Source organism: Cinclus cinclus, chromosome 17 (genome assembly GCF_963662255.1).
Source record: "Cinclus cinclus chromosome 17, bCinCin1.1, whole genome shotgun sequence".
NCBI lineage: Eukaryota > Metazoa > Chordata > Aves > Passeriformes > Cinclidae > Cinclus > Cinclus cinclus.
The window spans coordinates 779845-797225 of NC_085062.1; the positions used below are offsets into that span (position 1 = coordinate 779845).

The 17381-nt window shown below is 44.9% G+C and overlaps 1 protein-coding gene across 2 annotated transcripts in view; it reads left to right on the plus strand.

Annotated features, from left to right (window-relative positions):
* LOC134050882 (transmembrane protein 132D-like) overlaps window positions 1-17381 on the plus strand; it is a 190390-nt gene that overhangs the window by 40491 nt on the left and 132518 nt on the right. Inside the window, exon 2 of one of the 2 annotated variants that reach the window (XM_062504289.1) lies at window positions 3484-4372. In XM_062504289.1, coding sequence (XP_062360273.1) covers window positions 3484-4372 — 889 coding nt within the window. Of the gene's footprint in view, window positions 1-3483; window positions 4373-17381 lie in introns of those variants that run through there. The other variant, XM_062504291.1, reaches the window with a different exon arrangement.

Here is a 17381-nt window from a genome sequence, read left to right on the forward strand (position 1 = left end):
GTTCTGTTCTTCCATCAACGGCAAGTATTTTCTAAACACTATCAGCCAGAGGAAGGTTTCTAAGGGAAGAGGAAATAAAACCATCCTGTGGCAGCATCTCAGGTGGTCAGGGGTTGAAATCCTCACCAGAATTCACAGCACGAGGGCTCAGACTCGGGTGTTGTTACAAGGGAATGAGCAATAACAGCTCCTGGCACAGGCTGCCATCCAAACCAGGTTCTGTGCTTCCTTCCCCACTGCTGGCATCACCCTGAAAGCAGAGTGCTGCTTGTGCTGCCCAGGTCTCCATTAGAGACATTTTCAGACACTGTGGTGCAGTAAAGGTCAATTGGAGTTCTTGAATTTAATTTTGTCTTGATGCTGTTTCCTTAAGAGCACTCCAGCTCCCCATCCTTTGTTTTGTTTGACTTAAAGTGAGAGGGTTACTCTGTCATTCTGCTCTTAATTATTCAGGTGGGTTACTCCAGTAGAACTTTTATGATGGTATAGCTAGAAAATGTAATATTTAGGATAGATTATATAATTTAAATCTTTAAACCACCACTTTTCTGCTGAGTCTTACTCAATAACACACAAAATGGTAATCTTCTGCAATTCTGCCTTTGTAAAAACATGCATAATTTGTACAAAAATAGTCATGGTTGTAATTAAGGATGCTGATAGTTGTTTTTGTTTTTAATTTCCTATCCTTCAGAATCCTTAATAAACTTTCATGGTCAAAATCCAGATGGTACAGCAGAGCTCAGCGTTGTTTTTGAGACTTTTTCTTTTTGTTTGTGCTGATTATAACTCTCTCCAGATAAAAGTTTCAAGTTGTTTGGATTTTTGGCCTTTGGCTGTTTGGAAAGCTGCTGTCAGCTTCCAACACAAACCAGTTCAAATTCAGTGTACGTGCACAGCTGGTGCTGGGGGAAGGACACCAGTGAGGGACCAGTTTGTCACTGCCCAGAAATTTAAAACCTTATTCCAGCTCTGAGGTTGTTCCCTATTTTCATAAGCAGCTCACCTTCTCTTCTTTATTTTTCTCCATTTGTGTTGCTTTCCTGTTCTGAAGAGTCATTGATTTTCAAAATCTGAGGAATATTGCCCTGTGGAGATGGGGAATGCAGAGGGAAGGTTTTTAGTCCCTCAGGTAATTAAGCACTAAAACAAATGATTAAAAAAATGAGGCGAAACAGTGTTAATTTTAATATAAAAATAATGTGCTTTCCTCTGTGGAACACAGGGGAGGGAGCTGCAGTCAAAATAAGGGGAATAAAAAATTGAATGCTCAGTTTTCCTCTCTCCAGGTTGCTTCTTCGATGCCTTGCTGTGCTTTGCCAGAAAGTTGGGAGGAGAATGAAATGAGCGTGGAATTTATAAATGGGGCATTAGGTGGGGAAGGATGCTGGGGGCTGTGCAGCAGAGCAGAACTCCAGCCCTGCAGATCACCACCAGCAAAGCCTGGCAGCAATCTCTGCTGCAGCATTATCCAGAAAAAGCTCTTGAAGAACTTCATTTGCTCTCAGTGAGTATCTAGAGAGAGTGGGAGCTGAATGCTCAGAAGAGTAAGGCTGAAAGGAAGGTGGCTTTGTGTGTAAGAAAGCTCTGCAGTTTACTCTTTATTAAAAATGACCTTTGGAGGAGATCTCAGGTGAATTTGGCCCTCTGTGGACTGCAGGATTTCAGGCTTTCGTGCTCTTGCTGTTCATGCTCTCAGATGTTGACGTGTGTTGGGGCCACTTTGCTGATCCTTCAGGCTTTATTTCTGGTTCTTTGGGGTTTGAATGGATGATAATTAATTTGTAATGTAGGGTTTTATGGCTGTTGTTTGTTGGAAGAGAAATCCCTCTTTTTCAAGATGTAGAGAAGGATTTTGTGAGGCTCTGGAACTCTTGTGTAATCCTTTCTTCCTGGCCTCTTTCATTCTGAGGTTGGTTCCTTCTGAGTGATGCCCACCCTTATCTAGGGTTCATTTGTTTTGGTTTGTTGCTGGATTTTAGGTGATTTTGTGGATTATCATCTTTTAAGAATCCAGATAGTTTTGCTTTTACATCTTGAAGGTCTTTTGCTCCTTTTTTTTTTTAACTTAGTTTTATTGTTTTGCATTGTGTTAGGGCCTAGAGACCCTGACCAGCATCACAGCTTTAGGATTTTAGGTGCTGCTCCTAGGTAAATAGTAATATTTGTTAAGTAAGTCTTATGTTTTCAGTCTACAGACAAAGGGTAAGGGGAAAGAAACAGTAATACCCTTTATTTTTTGGACATAGAACAGCAGCACAGGAAAGATGTTTTTTGGCTGAGGTTGGACAGACTGGATTGCAGCACCTAAATGGACGATTTATGGTAGGAGTAACTGGCATCAGTTTAGGCCACCACAGTACTCTTGAGCAAATAAATATTTAGGTCAGATGCTAAACAAAAATATAAAGACTACTAAAGCATTTGTGAATTGGAGCTTGAGAAACTGGGTTGTCTTTGAATGCCATCTGTGGTAAGCCTTTGTCCCCTTTCTGAATAAGGGTAAGGATTTGAATTTATTCTGGGGGGAGAAAAGGGGCATTTATTTCATAATTGGGGTAGAAGATGTGAGCATAAAGGTCAGCTGTTCAGACAGGAAAGGTGATACTGTGTTTGCATCTGTATTTTTAAAGTTTGTGTTTGTTCTGTGCCAGTTCCTGGAAAGGATGCAGAGCTTGTTCTTTGGCACTGCAGGCTGCCTCAGGTGATTGCTGGCACAGTTAGCACAGGTGCCCTGCAGTGGGAGAGGCTCGGTGCCACTGGAAATGTCCTTTGTTCTGTGGGGTACAGCCTCCAGATGATACAACTGGGTCAGGGGACAGGGCCGGGCTAGGAACCCCAAATGCTGATGGTGATTTACAGAAAAGGCCCCCTATTCATGGATCAAGTGAAATAGAAGGGGCTGTAAATTGGATGCAAATACAATTTTGAAATCCTCACAGTGATGTCAAGGAGCTGTTGTGTAAGTTGCTATTGTGCTAAATATTTTTCAAGTGAAATTCAGCCTTGTGCAGAAAACTATTTGGAGTTCATGTGTTGCTTGAGAGGGCCGAGAAGGTGGAAATGAACTCCGGGCTGTCCATTTGCAGCGGTGATGTGAAATCATTGCATTGGATTCCTGCACAGGTGGAGCTTGCTGTAATGATCAGATTTTTCAGATGTGCCTGTGCAGTGATCTGGGGTTGCAGATGCTGACTGGGTGACTTTGTCTCTGATGATAAATGTTTATTGTGAGTGGAGATGTGACCTTTGGCATGTGTAAACCTGCACAAGTCACTTCTTTTAATCTGGCTGTCATGCAGAATGTGTCATAAACCATTGTTTTCCAAGATGATGCAATAAATCATCATCTGAGTGGACTGATGAGGTTTACTGCCACTAATCCCAGCTTCAGCACTGTCAAACCCCTCAGTAAAGTCAGCAAGGTTTTTTCACAGTATGGATGAAGATGTGATCTTTTAAACTCTCCTTTCTTCCCAACAGTGGCTGAGAGTCGTGGGATCCTGGAGAGCATTCAGAGATTTTCTTTGCTGCCCACTTACCTGCCTGTGACCTATCGTATCCACAACGCGGACGTTTCCTTCTTTCTTAAAGAAGCCAACCAGGACATTATGAGGAACTCCAGCCTGCAGTCCCGGGTGGAATCCTTTCTGATCTACAGATCCAAGAGCCCACCCGTGTTGAACGCCAGCTACGGCCCTTTTTCCATTGAGCAGGCGGTGCCCCAGGACTTGATGCTGTCTTCAAATCCCTTCGGCTCTACCAACAAGTTCACCTACAACTGGAAGCTTCGGGCCTACATCCTGAGCACCAAGATCTACCTGAGCAAGCCCAGGGTGCAGGTGCTGTTCTACATCGTGGGCAGGGACTGGGACGAGTACAGCCCCGCGGAGCGGCTGCCCTGCCTGCGCGTGTTCGCCTTCCGCGAGACGCGCGAGGTGCGCGGCAGCTGCCGGCTGCGGGGGGACCTGGGGCTCTGCGTGGCGCAGCTGGAGCTGCTGCCCGCCTGGTTCAACCCCCCCACCGTGGTGGCTGGCCGTAAGAAGCAGCTGGACAGGTCTGAGGGCAGCCCCGTGGAGCTTTACTACTCCATCCAGGCAGGGGATGAGAGAGGGGAGTGTGCCAAGGAGGATGTCAGGAAAAGCAACGGGGTCCGCTCAGGGCGCAACGACATCGATGAGTCGGGACCTCCCCTGCAGAGGATTGGAAGTGTTTTCCTTTACCAGACCCACGCTGCCCCCTTGTTAACTGAAATGAGGCTGGATAATAATATCGTCATCCGGTACGCACCAAAGACTGCCAAGCAAGGAGACATCCTGACTTTCCTGGTGTCCGTTGCTAACAACTCCACGGAAGATCAGTTCACGCTGAGGTAAGGCTGCTTTGTGTTGCTTTGGTACCTTACTTGTTGTTTCTCTGCTCCTGGAAGTCACCTTCTGGGTGAATTGCCTGATAGTCTATCAGTTGCTGCTCTCCAAAAATTCTGTTGCTTGGTTGACTCCCCATTTCTCATGTTGTTCAGTCTGATATTGTATGAATTGCCCGAGATGTGATTTCTTGGAGTGAGACAGGCCTTTTCTTGAAGTTGTCCTTTGAGAAATACTCACAAAAATGGAAATGGTAGAGCTGGGATATATCTGTGTACTAAGAGGAGATAATATCGAAATTCTTGAGAGCTGGAGTTTGTGGTTCTCCTAATCTCTCACTGGACTCATGTTGAGATTAATGAAGCTTAAATCCACAGAGTTATTTACAGGAAATGAGCAAGAATTGGGCATTTAAGTGGGATTCACGTGTTTAAGCATCTCTCCCAACTTGTTGTGAGCCTGGTTCTGCACTCCAGGAGTCTGAGGTTCCTGAGTGTCAGTGATCTACCAAACCAATTGCTGGGTGTGAGAAACTGAGGGGTGGTGGTTGGTGTCTGAATGTGGCACCAAGTGCCACGCTGATCCAAGTTGTGTCCAAGCACTAAGGTGTTCCAGGGGCAGCTCCCTGTAACCACCAGTCCAGTCCAGACCAGCAAGGACTGGGCACAGAGCAGGTGTGGTGCCTGCAAGGGGAGGGTGGGACTGTCCAGCTGTCCTTCCTTTCTGAGCCTGTCCCTGTGTTCCTGCACTGTAAGGCAGGGTTGTGTGCCTGAGCTGTGGGAAATCCCTGTCTGCGGAGATGATTCAGTTTTCTATCCCTTACCAATGAATTGTGCCACCTCTTCCTGGGCTGAAGGGAAATGTCACACCCTGGCTTCTGGAGGTGAGGCTGATCTGTCACAGGTGTTTGTCCTAGAAATGGTGGCTGTAGCCAGAGCTCCCAAAAGTTCCCCTAAAAGAGCAGGAGCATCAGAGGGGAGAGCAGTGAGCTCCCAGACTGGGAGCTGTGCTCCCAAGCAGCTCTGCTGAGCTCTGCACCAGTGGTGCTTTGGGGCTGCCACCCAAGAAATCCCACCCTGCTGTGCCTTGAGGTGAAGCTCCTCTCTGGTGGCTCCACATCTCCCATTCAGGGCTGAACCTGGGGCCGGGTTGTAAATTCATGAACTCGTGTCTGCCTTGCCTGGGGTGAGGAGTAACTCACATCTGGCACCACTGGCCTCTGCAGTGAGAACTCACTCCTGAAAGGTTTTTTCCCCCCTCTCCTTCACCCAGAGAGATTTGTGGGGGATTTCTGGGAGGAATGGTTTGCCCCAAAATCAGGACAATTTCCCTTTGCGGATGTGGGATGTTTAAACTGAGTAACCACAGCACTTGGTTGCTGATTCAAGGACAATTATTTCTTTTTCTTCTGGTGGAGGACAAACACCTCTCCTCACCATATCAGTTTCTCATCTTCTGAGTCAATCTGAGATTTAAATTGTTTCCTGAGTGCTGATTTCAAGCCAGACAATCCAGGTTTCTCATAGCAAGTGTTCAGGGATGTCTTTATCTTTATTCTCTGTACTAGTGCCTTAAAAGGGATCACATCAGCAGACATACAAACTTCTGCTGCATTTGAAAATAGGTTTACATATAAACATTAAAAATAATTAACGTGAAAAATGTTCATTGTTTTTACTCTGTAAATGTAGAGTCTTAGAAATCTCACTTCAAAGCATCTCTATTTCCATGAGCTGTAATCCATTAAAAATGGAGCTGGTTACGACCATGATAATTACTACATATAGGGTTACAAAATTTTCAAAAACCTTGCTTTGTTTAAATTAGGATGAAAATTCAGCACCTAAGCTTGTAAAAGAATGCTTCCAAAATGAATTTTCTGGAACAAAAAGGAAAAAATGTGCTTGAATTGTAGTTTTTTATTCTGAGATCTAATGTATCATAAAACAAAAAATAAGCAAAAAATAGGGAGTGAATATCAGTTCAAAATGAAAAGTGTGGCATTCTTGTCTTACAAACAGCACTTTGGTGTTAGCTTTTAAAAACAAACTTCTGAAACAACTTGCTGATGCTTTGAGTTTTGATTTCTCTTGACCTGCTTTTCTGAGAGTCCCTGGCTCTCAGACTGTGACCTGCAGTTTGAGTAGTTGTAATAATATTTAACTGTGCTTCTAGGGAGCCATTCCTCTGGCTACAGCATCTCCAGGGGGTTTGGTCGGGACTTTTTGGTCAGAGTTGTGGTTGTTGTGTTCATCCCTCCATAGCATGTTCTCTATCTGATCTCTTGCCATTCTGATCTTCTCTCTGATAGAGGAAAAGCTCTTTCCTCCCCTCCCCCATTGTAACTCTTCTATGAAGAACATTGCATTAATTTTAATTTTGAACCAGTCCATTATTTTTCGAAGTTCTGCCTTGAGTGGCAGCAAGGTTTGGAGCTGTATTCATGAAGTGAGGCCAAGGGCTGCTGGCAAAATGCTTTAACCATTGCTTTTGCTCCAGTGGACTGGAAATTATGGCTTGAACAGATGGAAAATGCAGGATAGACAGGTCAAAAATGAAGAAGCAGACATGCAAAACAGCCAAAGGTTAAAAATTACTCATCACTACTGAATATTTTCTTTCAGAACTATTGTGCTTAGAGTAAACCCTATCCCCTTCCTAATAGGAAATTGTCTTCAAGGGGAGCCTTCTAGAAACTTCTGAATACTCAAAGATTTAGGGAAAGGTACCTTTGGTTTTTAGTTTGTGCTGTTCTGCACAAGGGAAGATTTAGAGGAGTGAATGTGGAACTGATGGACTGCTTTTAATTTTGGGGAAGAGATGGACCATAAGAGCCAAAGCTTAGGTTTTCTTTTTAATGAGCTAGGGAAATTAAAAGTATTTGTCTTGACTCTGTGTGAGTGTGAGAGGTGGAAAGGAAGGAGATAAAATATAGATGATGGGTAAATATGGAATGTTGCTGTAGCTTGAAAGCTTCAGCTGGGCCTTAGGAAAACTGAGGAATTCATTGAACACTTGCACCCCTTGTTCACCTTCTTTTCACCTCTTGTGCTGCTGGCCAGGGAAGGCTGAAGGCTCTTCTTCCTTCCCATCATGAGTGCTGAAAGTTTCCTGTTGTTCATAGAAAACATTCCAGCCTGGCTTGTTTTGCTGGTTTTTTTTCCTGCAATTTCATGGTACATGTGCTGGAAACTGAAATCTTTATTTGAAGTGTTTTTGCTGAGAAAGGAAAATGTGCAGTATAATTTCATGTCAGTCCTTGCAAATGCTTTCAGCAATTAAAGCCTCAAAGCTCTGGTGTTGCACAATTCCAATCCCTGCTTGTAGCAAGCCCCAATTCCTGCTGGAATTAACTCAGTGCTGTTGAGACACTGCAGTCAATATGTGTGGAGATGGCAGAGTTTCCCAAAACTAGGAACAGGACTTTTCTGAATCCACACTGAAGATACAGTTCTTTGTTTTTTGTTTATTAGATGTTTTGCTAGGCCTAATGAACATAACCTTTGTTTTATTTTAAAGTCAACAGGATTGGTACTTCCTGCTTGCAGCCTCTTAAATTTGTTTTCCTATTTCTGGAGATGAATCAGCAAAGAAATTAGAGAGCTAGAATTGCCTTAAGCTACTGAGTGTCAGGCCTGGATACATTCATGAGTGGAAAAAGCAGCAGCTTTTCTTCTTTTTACAGTTATTCAATTTCTAATTATCCTTAGTGAGTCTTGTGTGAAGGTTGTAATAGAAACTCGTAAACCTCCAATACTAGAAGAAGAATTAGGGTTTTTTAATCAACTATCAATGCTATTTCTGCATTTGTGAACCCAGGTTGGGGGCTGGACATCTGTAGGGACCAGTTTTATAAACTATTGAGAGAGAGGCTTTGTGGTTTCCCTCTGGTATTTTTAACGATGATAATTGTGGGAATACAGGGAGATTGTGTGAAATGGTGGTGGTGAATGAGCAGTGCTTATTGATAATTGGGAAGGTTTTCCCCAGAAGGCCAGAAGAGTTGATATTACATGAGCTTCTGTTATTCTCTGTTTTATTTACCAATCAATCGATCATAATCCAGCAAACATGAAAAGGGCTGCATAAATACATGAGGGGAGCAGAGTCCAGATCATTAGCACTCAATTTATACGGCAAGAAAATTGGAATAAGACTGGCATTTTATCAAATTACTTGTGTGTTCTTCTAGTGCTGGGCTAAATCAAATCTTATTCTTTGTGCTGAACTGAATCATATTTAAATAGCAGAAACAAGTGGTGATCAGGGAGGTTACCAGCCACATAAAACTCTGATGAGATGGGCTTTTCTCTAGGCCTTAGATGATGTGGCTATTTCATGGTGTCCCAGCCCTGGATTTGTACCTCCTCTGCTAGATTGAAAAGAATCCTGTTGAACATTTTTTACTTCTCCTTCCGTAGCTCTGGTTCTGCCAGTTAAAACATCCCCTTCTATATTCTGGTTTAAACAGCTTCTCAAATCTTGTAACTGATTTTTTTTCTTCTATAACAATGAGAGAACAGGGACTGGGGGGGACCAACAAAACCTAAATTTTCTGTTCTTTTGAAATACAACCTCTGCATTTCAGCTTTTGCAGTGCTCAGTCCTGATGTAAAGATGAGGTTGGGGTAGGCAGGGGTCAGACACTGTGACCCAGGGGGATGAGAGTCCTGTGTCTGCTGTTTCATGGCAGCTCCTGTTCTGTCCCAGCACCAGCTGGGTGGGATCCCCTCTGCTGCTGCCTGGGGGCTCCAGCAGGCTCCTGGGGCTTTCTGCTGTGTTCAGTATGCTGTGCAAGTAGGAATTAACTTTTCATAGCCTGTTTATGAGCTAGTCAAGCAAATATAATTTTCTCCATCTTCCAGACGGCAAAATAGCTTTCCTGCACTGCTAAGTGACTTGCTAATGGCCCAAAATTGTCAGTGGCACTGTGGAGACAAGTGTTTAAGAACTATTGACTTCCAGGGCACTCTGTTACCTCCTGTTGCACTCACAGATTATATTAAGAAGAAAATAGTTCCTTCTGTTAAAATTATTCCAGTTAACATCCTCTGCCTTGAGAATCAACTCCCATTGCCTGAGCAGGTGTCACAAAACTGAGACGGATCCAGCAAACCATTTCCCACACGAGTGGCCTTGGCAGGCATCTGTTATTTCAGGTTTATTGCACTCCAGGGCCCGTTCTCCTCCTCTCGAACCCATCCCAGAGCCTGACTCCAGCCTGGGCAAGGCGTGCTGGGAGCAGCAGTGCATTGCCAAAGTGCGTGGATGCTCTGCTGGCAGACCCTGGGTACCTGGGGTCACTGTCCCAGGCAGACTGGCCAGGTTGATTTGGCTTGTCCTGCTGGAAGGACTCTGTTTGTAACATTGGAGCTGCTCTCTTTGGGATTGCACTAGTGCTACTGCCCTAGCACTTCAGAGTTGTTGTTCTGCTGCATTCTGGAGACACTGTGAGATGTAGCTAGGGAAAATAAGTTTTCCAATGTAACTCATTAATTCAGGGAGCTGAAGAACATTAGCAGAAACCAGTTTAACTTGGTTACAGCTGGGAAATGCGGGTTTGGGTTGTTTTTGTTGGTGGTTTGTTTAGAGAAGGGGAGGTTTGGGGTGCTACAAATGCCCCAGTTGAAGGATGTCAGAAGTGTTGTTTTCTCCCCCAGAACTGCTCAGTTCTCAGTGGAGCACACGAGCAGCTCATTTGCAGTCAGAAATGAGGCAGTGTGAGAGGTGCTGTCAGGGCTGTGCTGCTGAGGCAGGACAGATGGGCAGGGAGATTGGCACCGACAAGGTGAGAGCTGCCTGGTGTGCAGGTGCCGCTCCTGCCATCCATCACACTTCGGGAGGTGTCGCAGGCTCTGCTCAAATCCTGGCTCAGGGGAGGGAGAGAGGGGCTGCTCAGGGGCAGTGCTGGGCTGTGTGAGCACAGGGAACAGGCTCCAAACCCTGAGACGACCCCGAGGGCTCTGCTGGGCACACACTGCTCTGGTGCTGCTGGATCCGTGTGGGGATTCCTCGTTCTTCCATCGGCACTGGGGTGACACATCCAGGCCGTGAGGAATGTGTCCATTCCAGCTCCTTGCACTTTCCTACTGCCTGCTGACAAGTTTAGGAGCTCTCTTTTTATCTGTATTTGGTGCCTGAATATGTAGAACATTCTTGTAAAACTTTGGGTCGAAGAACTCTTCCTCTAATGTTTGAGTTAAACATGAAATCTCATCCAGGTCAGGTTTTTTCCTATTTCCAAAGTACATGTAAAAAATGAAGGCTAAGTACATTGAAGAATAAGACATTTCATGGGAGGGAAAGTAATCTTTGATTTGAAATTATTGGAATAGTTTGACTTTTCAGTGTAGCTTTTGCATTTTTTAAGGGTAACACTTACCCAGCATGAGCACGCTCATATGAAATGCATCAGGCAATCTCAAAGTGCATTTTTGATCACAAAAAAAAAAATGGGAACATTAGTTTCCTACTTCTAATGGCCGATCTGAGCCTTTTTAGGTTTTTAAGGTTATTGCTTAAACTGATCTGACAGATCCTTGTACCACCAGTGCAAAGCCATGGGAATGAATTGTGTTGTCACTTTATCAGGTGTCAGTCTGCACAGCATCACTCACTTTGCAGACGTTTCCTGTCTCCCGCCTGCTGGTCCCTCCTGGAGCCCCGAGCAGGGTGTTGTTCCCAGCACAGCCCAGTGTCCCAAAGCCTGCCAGGAGCCCTGGCTCCCTGCTCAGCTGTATCTGTGTCTCCTGGCTCTGCAGCCCTCTGTCCTGGCTGTGTTCCGCTGGCACTTCCCAGCTCGCTGCTCTGCAGTGTGTTTGCTGCATCTCTTTTTTCAGGCTGCTGCATCAACTGCCCCTTCCCATGGCATGGAATTCTAATGGGAACAGAGGGAAGGGAGCCGCTGTTACGGAATCACTGTTTGTGCTGGTTGATCTCTTCAACCCCATCGCAAAATACCAACAGGAATAGCCCGGGGTAGATAGTTCATTGCACAAAATAATTGATCTCTATTATAGTTGATAGAATCTGATCTGAATCTATAGCAAGCTAAAATGGTGAAACTGAGCCCTGGCTGTCAAGGCACAAGTTTTGCCTTTGAGCTATTAGAACAGCGCAGCCTGAGACGCTGGGCATCACTGGCCAAACTGACGGGGCCCTGGGACACTTAACGCAGCTGGGGATGTCTCTAGGAGCCCCATTTCTGAAGCACAGGATTAGGGACACATTTGTGTGTAGTATATTAATAGCACTGAGTGCAGGGTAGAGCTCGTGTTCAGTGTTTGGTAGGAGTGACACATTCGGAGCCTGTGTCCAAACCTGAGCACTGTTTCGTTTGCATTAGTTATTTTTGAGTGGTGTTTGGGTCAAGATGTTTGCACTCTCCTGTTCTGGAAGGAAAGGGCAGTTCTGAGGAGGCCGAGCTGTGGGTTTGGTGCTGTGCTGGGCAGGAACCTCAGGCTGTGCGGAGTCTGGCTGTGCAGAGTCTGGCTGTGCAGGCAGCAGAGAACGCAGCTCTCAGAAGCTGCTGTGCCCCTGCAGTGGCTGGCTGACCTCTCTGAGCATTTGGCTGATGGAAGCAGGACAGACACCTGCCCTGAAGTGATGCGGGGACGCTTCATTTTCCTAATTTTAATTGTGGTGTACCTGTTCCTTCCTCAGCTGTGCCCGCTGGGATCTGGCACACTGTGCTTTGTAAAGGCTTATCAAACCCCTCCATAAATCTTTAGATCTAGTGCCTAAAAGCTCTGAAAGGTTTGGGTTTAAGGATTGTCATCTTTTTGAGGAATTGCCTATTGCATGTATTCATTACTCAAGCTAACAGACTGAAAATGGTTTTAAATCACCTGCTGGGTTTTCCTTGCTTGTTTGCTTGCTTTATTATTTTACTTCAGGGATAGCATTTCCTGCATATAGGTCCTGAACTTTTAGGCTTCTTCTATGAAGGCTTTTTTTTCCTCTGCAGCTAGAAATGCTAATTGACTCTGATTTAGCATATAAAAATAAATTAATGCTATGTTGAGAGACCCTTTCTAAACCATGTCTGTGCCCCAGATTTAGCAGAGACAGTAATTGCTTTGCCAGTCTGCCCGTTGGAGCAGTCTATAAACCATGGAAAAAGAATGTTCATCACCAGCTGAAGCCATTGTTTGTGGACAGATTTGAACTCAGGAGGGGAAAGGCAATTTGGGATGTTCCTACTGTAGTTCAGAGAGAGGTTTAAATAAAAACAGGGAGGGTCTGAAGGGGCTGGGCTGTAGCACAAGGCTGGAAGCTGTGCGAGTTCTGGCATTATTTTTGATAAATTTTCAGAATGTTCAAAAAGCAACTTCTTTGTGACCATTCAGATGTTCAGCCCTCACTGAAACTTGATAAAGAAACCAAGCTCTAGGGCTTGACCTCTCTGCGGTGACTGGGACCTTGCTTTGGGACATGCAGGGTCCTGACCAGGCTGGCAAGTTCCAGGAATTTACTGCAAGTTTCCCCCATCTCTTAATAATGAAGGAACACTGGGAATTTCCTTTATTGCATTGTTCCAGCTTCTTGACCCTTTTCTTAGAGGGACTATATTATTAGTTAAAAATTCCCAAAGTGAGATACCTGCAGAGGAAAGCTCTATGCATGGCTTTGAGATCTTGTAATAATTAGGTGGATAAAACAATTTGGAATGCCTGAAAAAATCTCATGATTTAGCTAGAGATGTTCAGGCTTTCTTAACCACCCAGAGCTGGTGATACTTTTCAACTGTGAGGGAAGATAGGAAGTGCTTGGCTGTGCACTTTTTGGAAAATAGACTTCAAATCTCAGTTTGGGAAGGTTTTAAAATAGCAAGCTGCTCACCATGGGCTTGCAAATGGCTGAACTTGGACCTAACTGAATAAATAAGGTGGCTGCAGGGAAAGAAATGAGAGAGAAAAAGGAGGAGGGAAGAAAGAAAGGCATTCCCCAAGATAAATTAACATCTGTGAAACGAGACACTTCTAAATGTATGCTAATGGCCTAAATGCTTCCATATTCAATTAATGGTGAGTCCCGAGTTGGCAGTGTCATCCCCAAACATTCATTTACCAAGGGAAGGCTCCTCTGGGACAGCAGAGCCCCATAATGAACTGGTGTGGGCACTAAGACATGATCATGCCTGCTTCAGAGGGAATTGCCACTTTCATCATCCAATTTACAGCAGGAATTTACTTGTTAGAAGAGGTTTTTCTTTTTTCCTCTTCATTATGACAGTGTAATTGTGACTCCAGTGGCTCAGAATAATTCTGAGAGGAGTGAGCTACCCAGGCTTTTGTACTGAGTGTTCTCAGGCACTTGGAATGCAGGACCAAGGGCTGTTCTCTGATAAATTCCAACTGCATGGAGGTTACCCAGGACAGCAGCCTGATCCCATCACTCCTTCACTGTCCCACCTACAATGGACTTACTGTGGTTTTCTTTCTCGTTGGATATTATTTATCAGTTTGGTTTTTAAAAGCATCAGCCCAGTTCAACACTAGCAAGCTCTGATAGAGTACTGACAGATGTTGATTTACAGGTGTTGAGAACAGCCAGTGTCCCCTGAACACCTGGCCTGAGTGTGTAGCAGTGTCTGTGGCTGGAGGCTGCTGCTCTGAGTGTAGGAGCACTGGCCACTGTCAACAGGCTGGCTTTTCTATAGCCACTTCTTCAGAACAAGTGGCTCAGCTCCTCTGGAATTTCTTTCAGAGCTACATGGAGATGCAGTGAAGGATGCTTCCAGTGCCTACTCAAAGCCACAAGCAATTTATTAAGTCATTGTCTAGCTGACAGTCTTTCACTTCAGCCTCTGAACTTGGATGAGTGCATTTGAGCATGGAAATAATCCTTGATGTTCTGTGCCCCCTCTGGTTGTGTTCAGGTTTTTGTCTGTGTTTTCAAACCAGGCAGGCACTGCTGGAATAACTGCTCTGAATAGACTCAATGTTTGTTTGCTTTTCTTCCTGCATTGTCTTAGGAAAAGCTTGTGAGGATGGCACTTGGCAGAGATTGCTCTGGCCTTGTCAGACAAAGTGATGGCTGTAATGTGTTTTTTCATTTCTCTGAGAGGCACCGGGAGATTGACTGTACATTTGTTACTTAAGACAGTATTGACAAAATCTTTTTCAATTATGGCAGACTTCTCATCCTCACACTGTGGCAGATGTGGCTTCTTCTAGAACTGGATGTGCTGGAGCCCGGAGAAATGGCTCAGCTGAAGCCAAGCTCTCTGCTCTGGCGAGGCATTTATTTCCAGCCTGGAATAGACAGCCCCAGCACTGGCACAGGCTGGGGGTGACTGGCATCTCCCTGGACAGGGACAGGATTCAGGAAACCCTTCAGGTCACAGCTGGTCACTCATGGGCGTTTGTTTCCATGGGTGGCTGCAGTTCCACACCAAAGTCAGGGACCAGTAACTCTGAAACCCTGCCAGGGACATCGATGGCTCTGCATGGGAAAAAAAAAAAACAAACAAACCCAAACCAAACAAACTGGATGTACACAAGTGTAGAATTCATTCACAGAGGTGCTGACAAGAAATCTCAGTAGTCAAAGATGATGCTCTTTGGAGGACTGTATGACTATTCTGCTAAATGTGCCAGGAAGCTTTGGAAAAACTAGAAATTATTAGTATGTGGTTATCTGATATTTGCATTCCTTAAAACTGAGTAAATGCTAAGGCAGAAAAAATGGATAAAAAGACTTTTGCACTTATAAGATTGATTTTTCTCGTTAGGTTTCATAGTCTTTTACAAAAAAATCTCTGGCTGCATTTTGCAGTCAGGTGAGCTGAAAGTGAAGTGAGGATGAATTGCCCAGTGTCCAGGGGAGTTGATCATTTCCCTTCAGTGGTACCAGGATGCCTCCCAGCCCCGTTTGCTGTGTTCAGCACACTGCCAGGTTGTGAAGATGGGTCAGACAATACAGGGAACAGCAAGGAATTTTTCTCTTTTTGTGGTTTAATAGACTCTTCTGCTCTGTTTGCCCTCTGAGGGAGCCAATAGACTTAATATCCAATTTCTCTCATCTGCTATCAGAATGCAAATGTGATGGCAGATGAATATACTTTCAAGAATACTTAACCTAATGGGCATGTAAAGCCTGGTAATTATCAGTTGTTTGTCTCCTGGTGTATAATGGGCCTCAGTAATAGGCACGTAGCACACACTGAGATCTTGGTGTGGGCCAGGGACACATTCCAGTGCAGCTTCTCCTGCTCTTACAGTGGAAACAAACCAAAATGACAACACACGCCTTGCATTGGCTCCATTTTCAGTACCCTGGGAGTGCCAACTGGAATACCAGGTTAATAATCAAATTTCAGCATTTAATCCACCTTTGATCCAGCACCTGTAGCAACAGTGTCAGACTTCTTACATTGCACATGCCACACAGGCAGGGCTTTGTGGCTGGCAGAGAAAGGGTTAAACCTTTCTGTTCCTCAGGTTCTGACCCTCCCAAGCCCCATCTTGTACGGAAAAGAAGCAAAGTAGAACAATAACTCGGGGTTTGTTACTCTCACATTTGACAACAATGATGAGAGATAACACGAGATAATGGAAGAGCAGCAGGTAAAGTAGGAGTTGAGCCATTCCTGTTCCCTAAGTGCAGCGTGTTAAACCATTGGGAACAAAAAACTCCGGTGGCCTGAGCTGGACTGCCACTAAACACAGCAGTGTGTATTCTATTTATTCTATTTCATAATGCATGCTTTCATTAGGACTGCCACTACTGTGCCAACTTTTTTTTTTGGCGATTTTGTTTCTCTTCTGTGGGCTGAAATATTTCAGCAGAGCTCAGGTGTGGACTGATAAGCGGCTGTTATCAATCGTGTGTGTTCTTCCCAAGTGAGTGAGTAATGAAGTGCTTTCCCCTGTGCTGAGGTCCCGGGGCAGGGATGCAGTGGGGATGTGCAGAAAGGGGAGCTGCTGTGCCGGGGCTGCAGGGCAGCACAGCTGGCTCCAGTGTCACAGCCTGGTCATCTGTGCTCACCTCCTCTCAGGTGAGTCTCACTGGCAGCCCTGCCTGCCCAGGCTCCCCGGGACAGCTCAGGTGCTGTTCAAACACCAAAGCTGAGCCTTTCAAGTCAAGGTTCTTCTCCTTGAAGCTCCAGCCATGAAACGAGGCTGCATTTTGTTTGTGCAGACATTTCTGGGGACTGCAGCGTTCTACCTGAGGCTGAGTGACAGTCCAAGAGCTGTGAAATTCCTCCCTGCCTTTGAAAACACAAAAGAAAAGTCAGAGCCATCAGTTCAATGGAAGCCTTGTCAAAGAAGGGATGTCCCATGGAGCATGTAAAAAAACTAAACCAGCTCGGTTCAGCTCTAACAAGCTCTGTAGAGACCTCCAGCTGTTGATTTACAGATGTTGCTGTTGGAGGGGTCTCAGCCCGGGCAGGGAATGGCTCTGGCAGCCCCTGGATTCTGCAGAGGAGCCTGCGAGCTGCTTTGCAATGCAACAGGGATTCATTCTGTCTAAAAGGAGCTACAAACTCTAATTGAGCCCGTAAATGTAACTCCCCCATCACTCTCTTAAAAGTTAGGTGCAGTAATCATGGATTTTTTCAACTGAGCAATGTAAAGTTGAAAATGAGCTGCGAAATGTGTTTTAAAAGCTCTATTTTCTAAGTGATTAGGTCTCACTAAATCTGTGTGGCAGCATGTGATCCGTAGCAAGCCCAGCTCTATTAGAATACTCTTATTTATGACTGACCAATATAGACTCAGCTGTCATCATTGCACTCTTACAGTCTGTTTTCTAAATAAAATCACAAGTTAACCATATGCTTGACAGAATTATGTAGCAGCTTTAGTGTGTTTATTTTTCACTCTGCTGTATCCATCAGTCCACACTCTGCTCTTTATTGCTGTTGTAAACTCAGCTGGGCCATTCATGCCCCGTGGGGATTCAGAGAACAGGCATTCAGAGGCAGATTTGTCCAAAGATGCTGCAGGGGAGGCAGCATTCAAAATCCTTGAGAGGTGCATTGCCCTTCCTTCACAATTATAGTTTAAA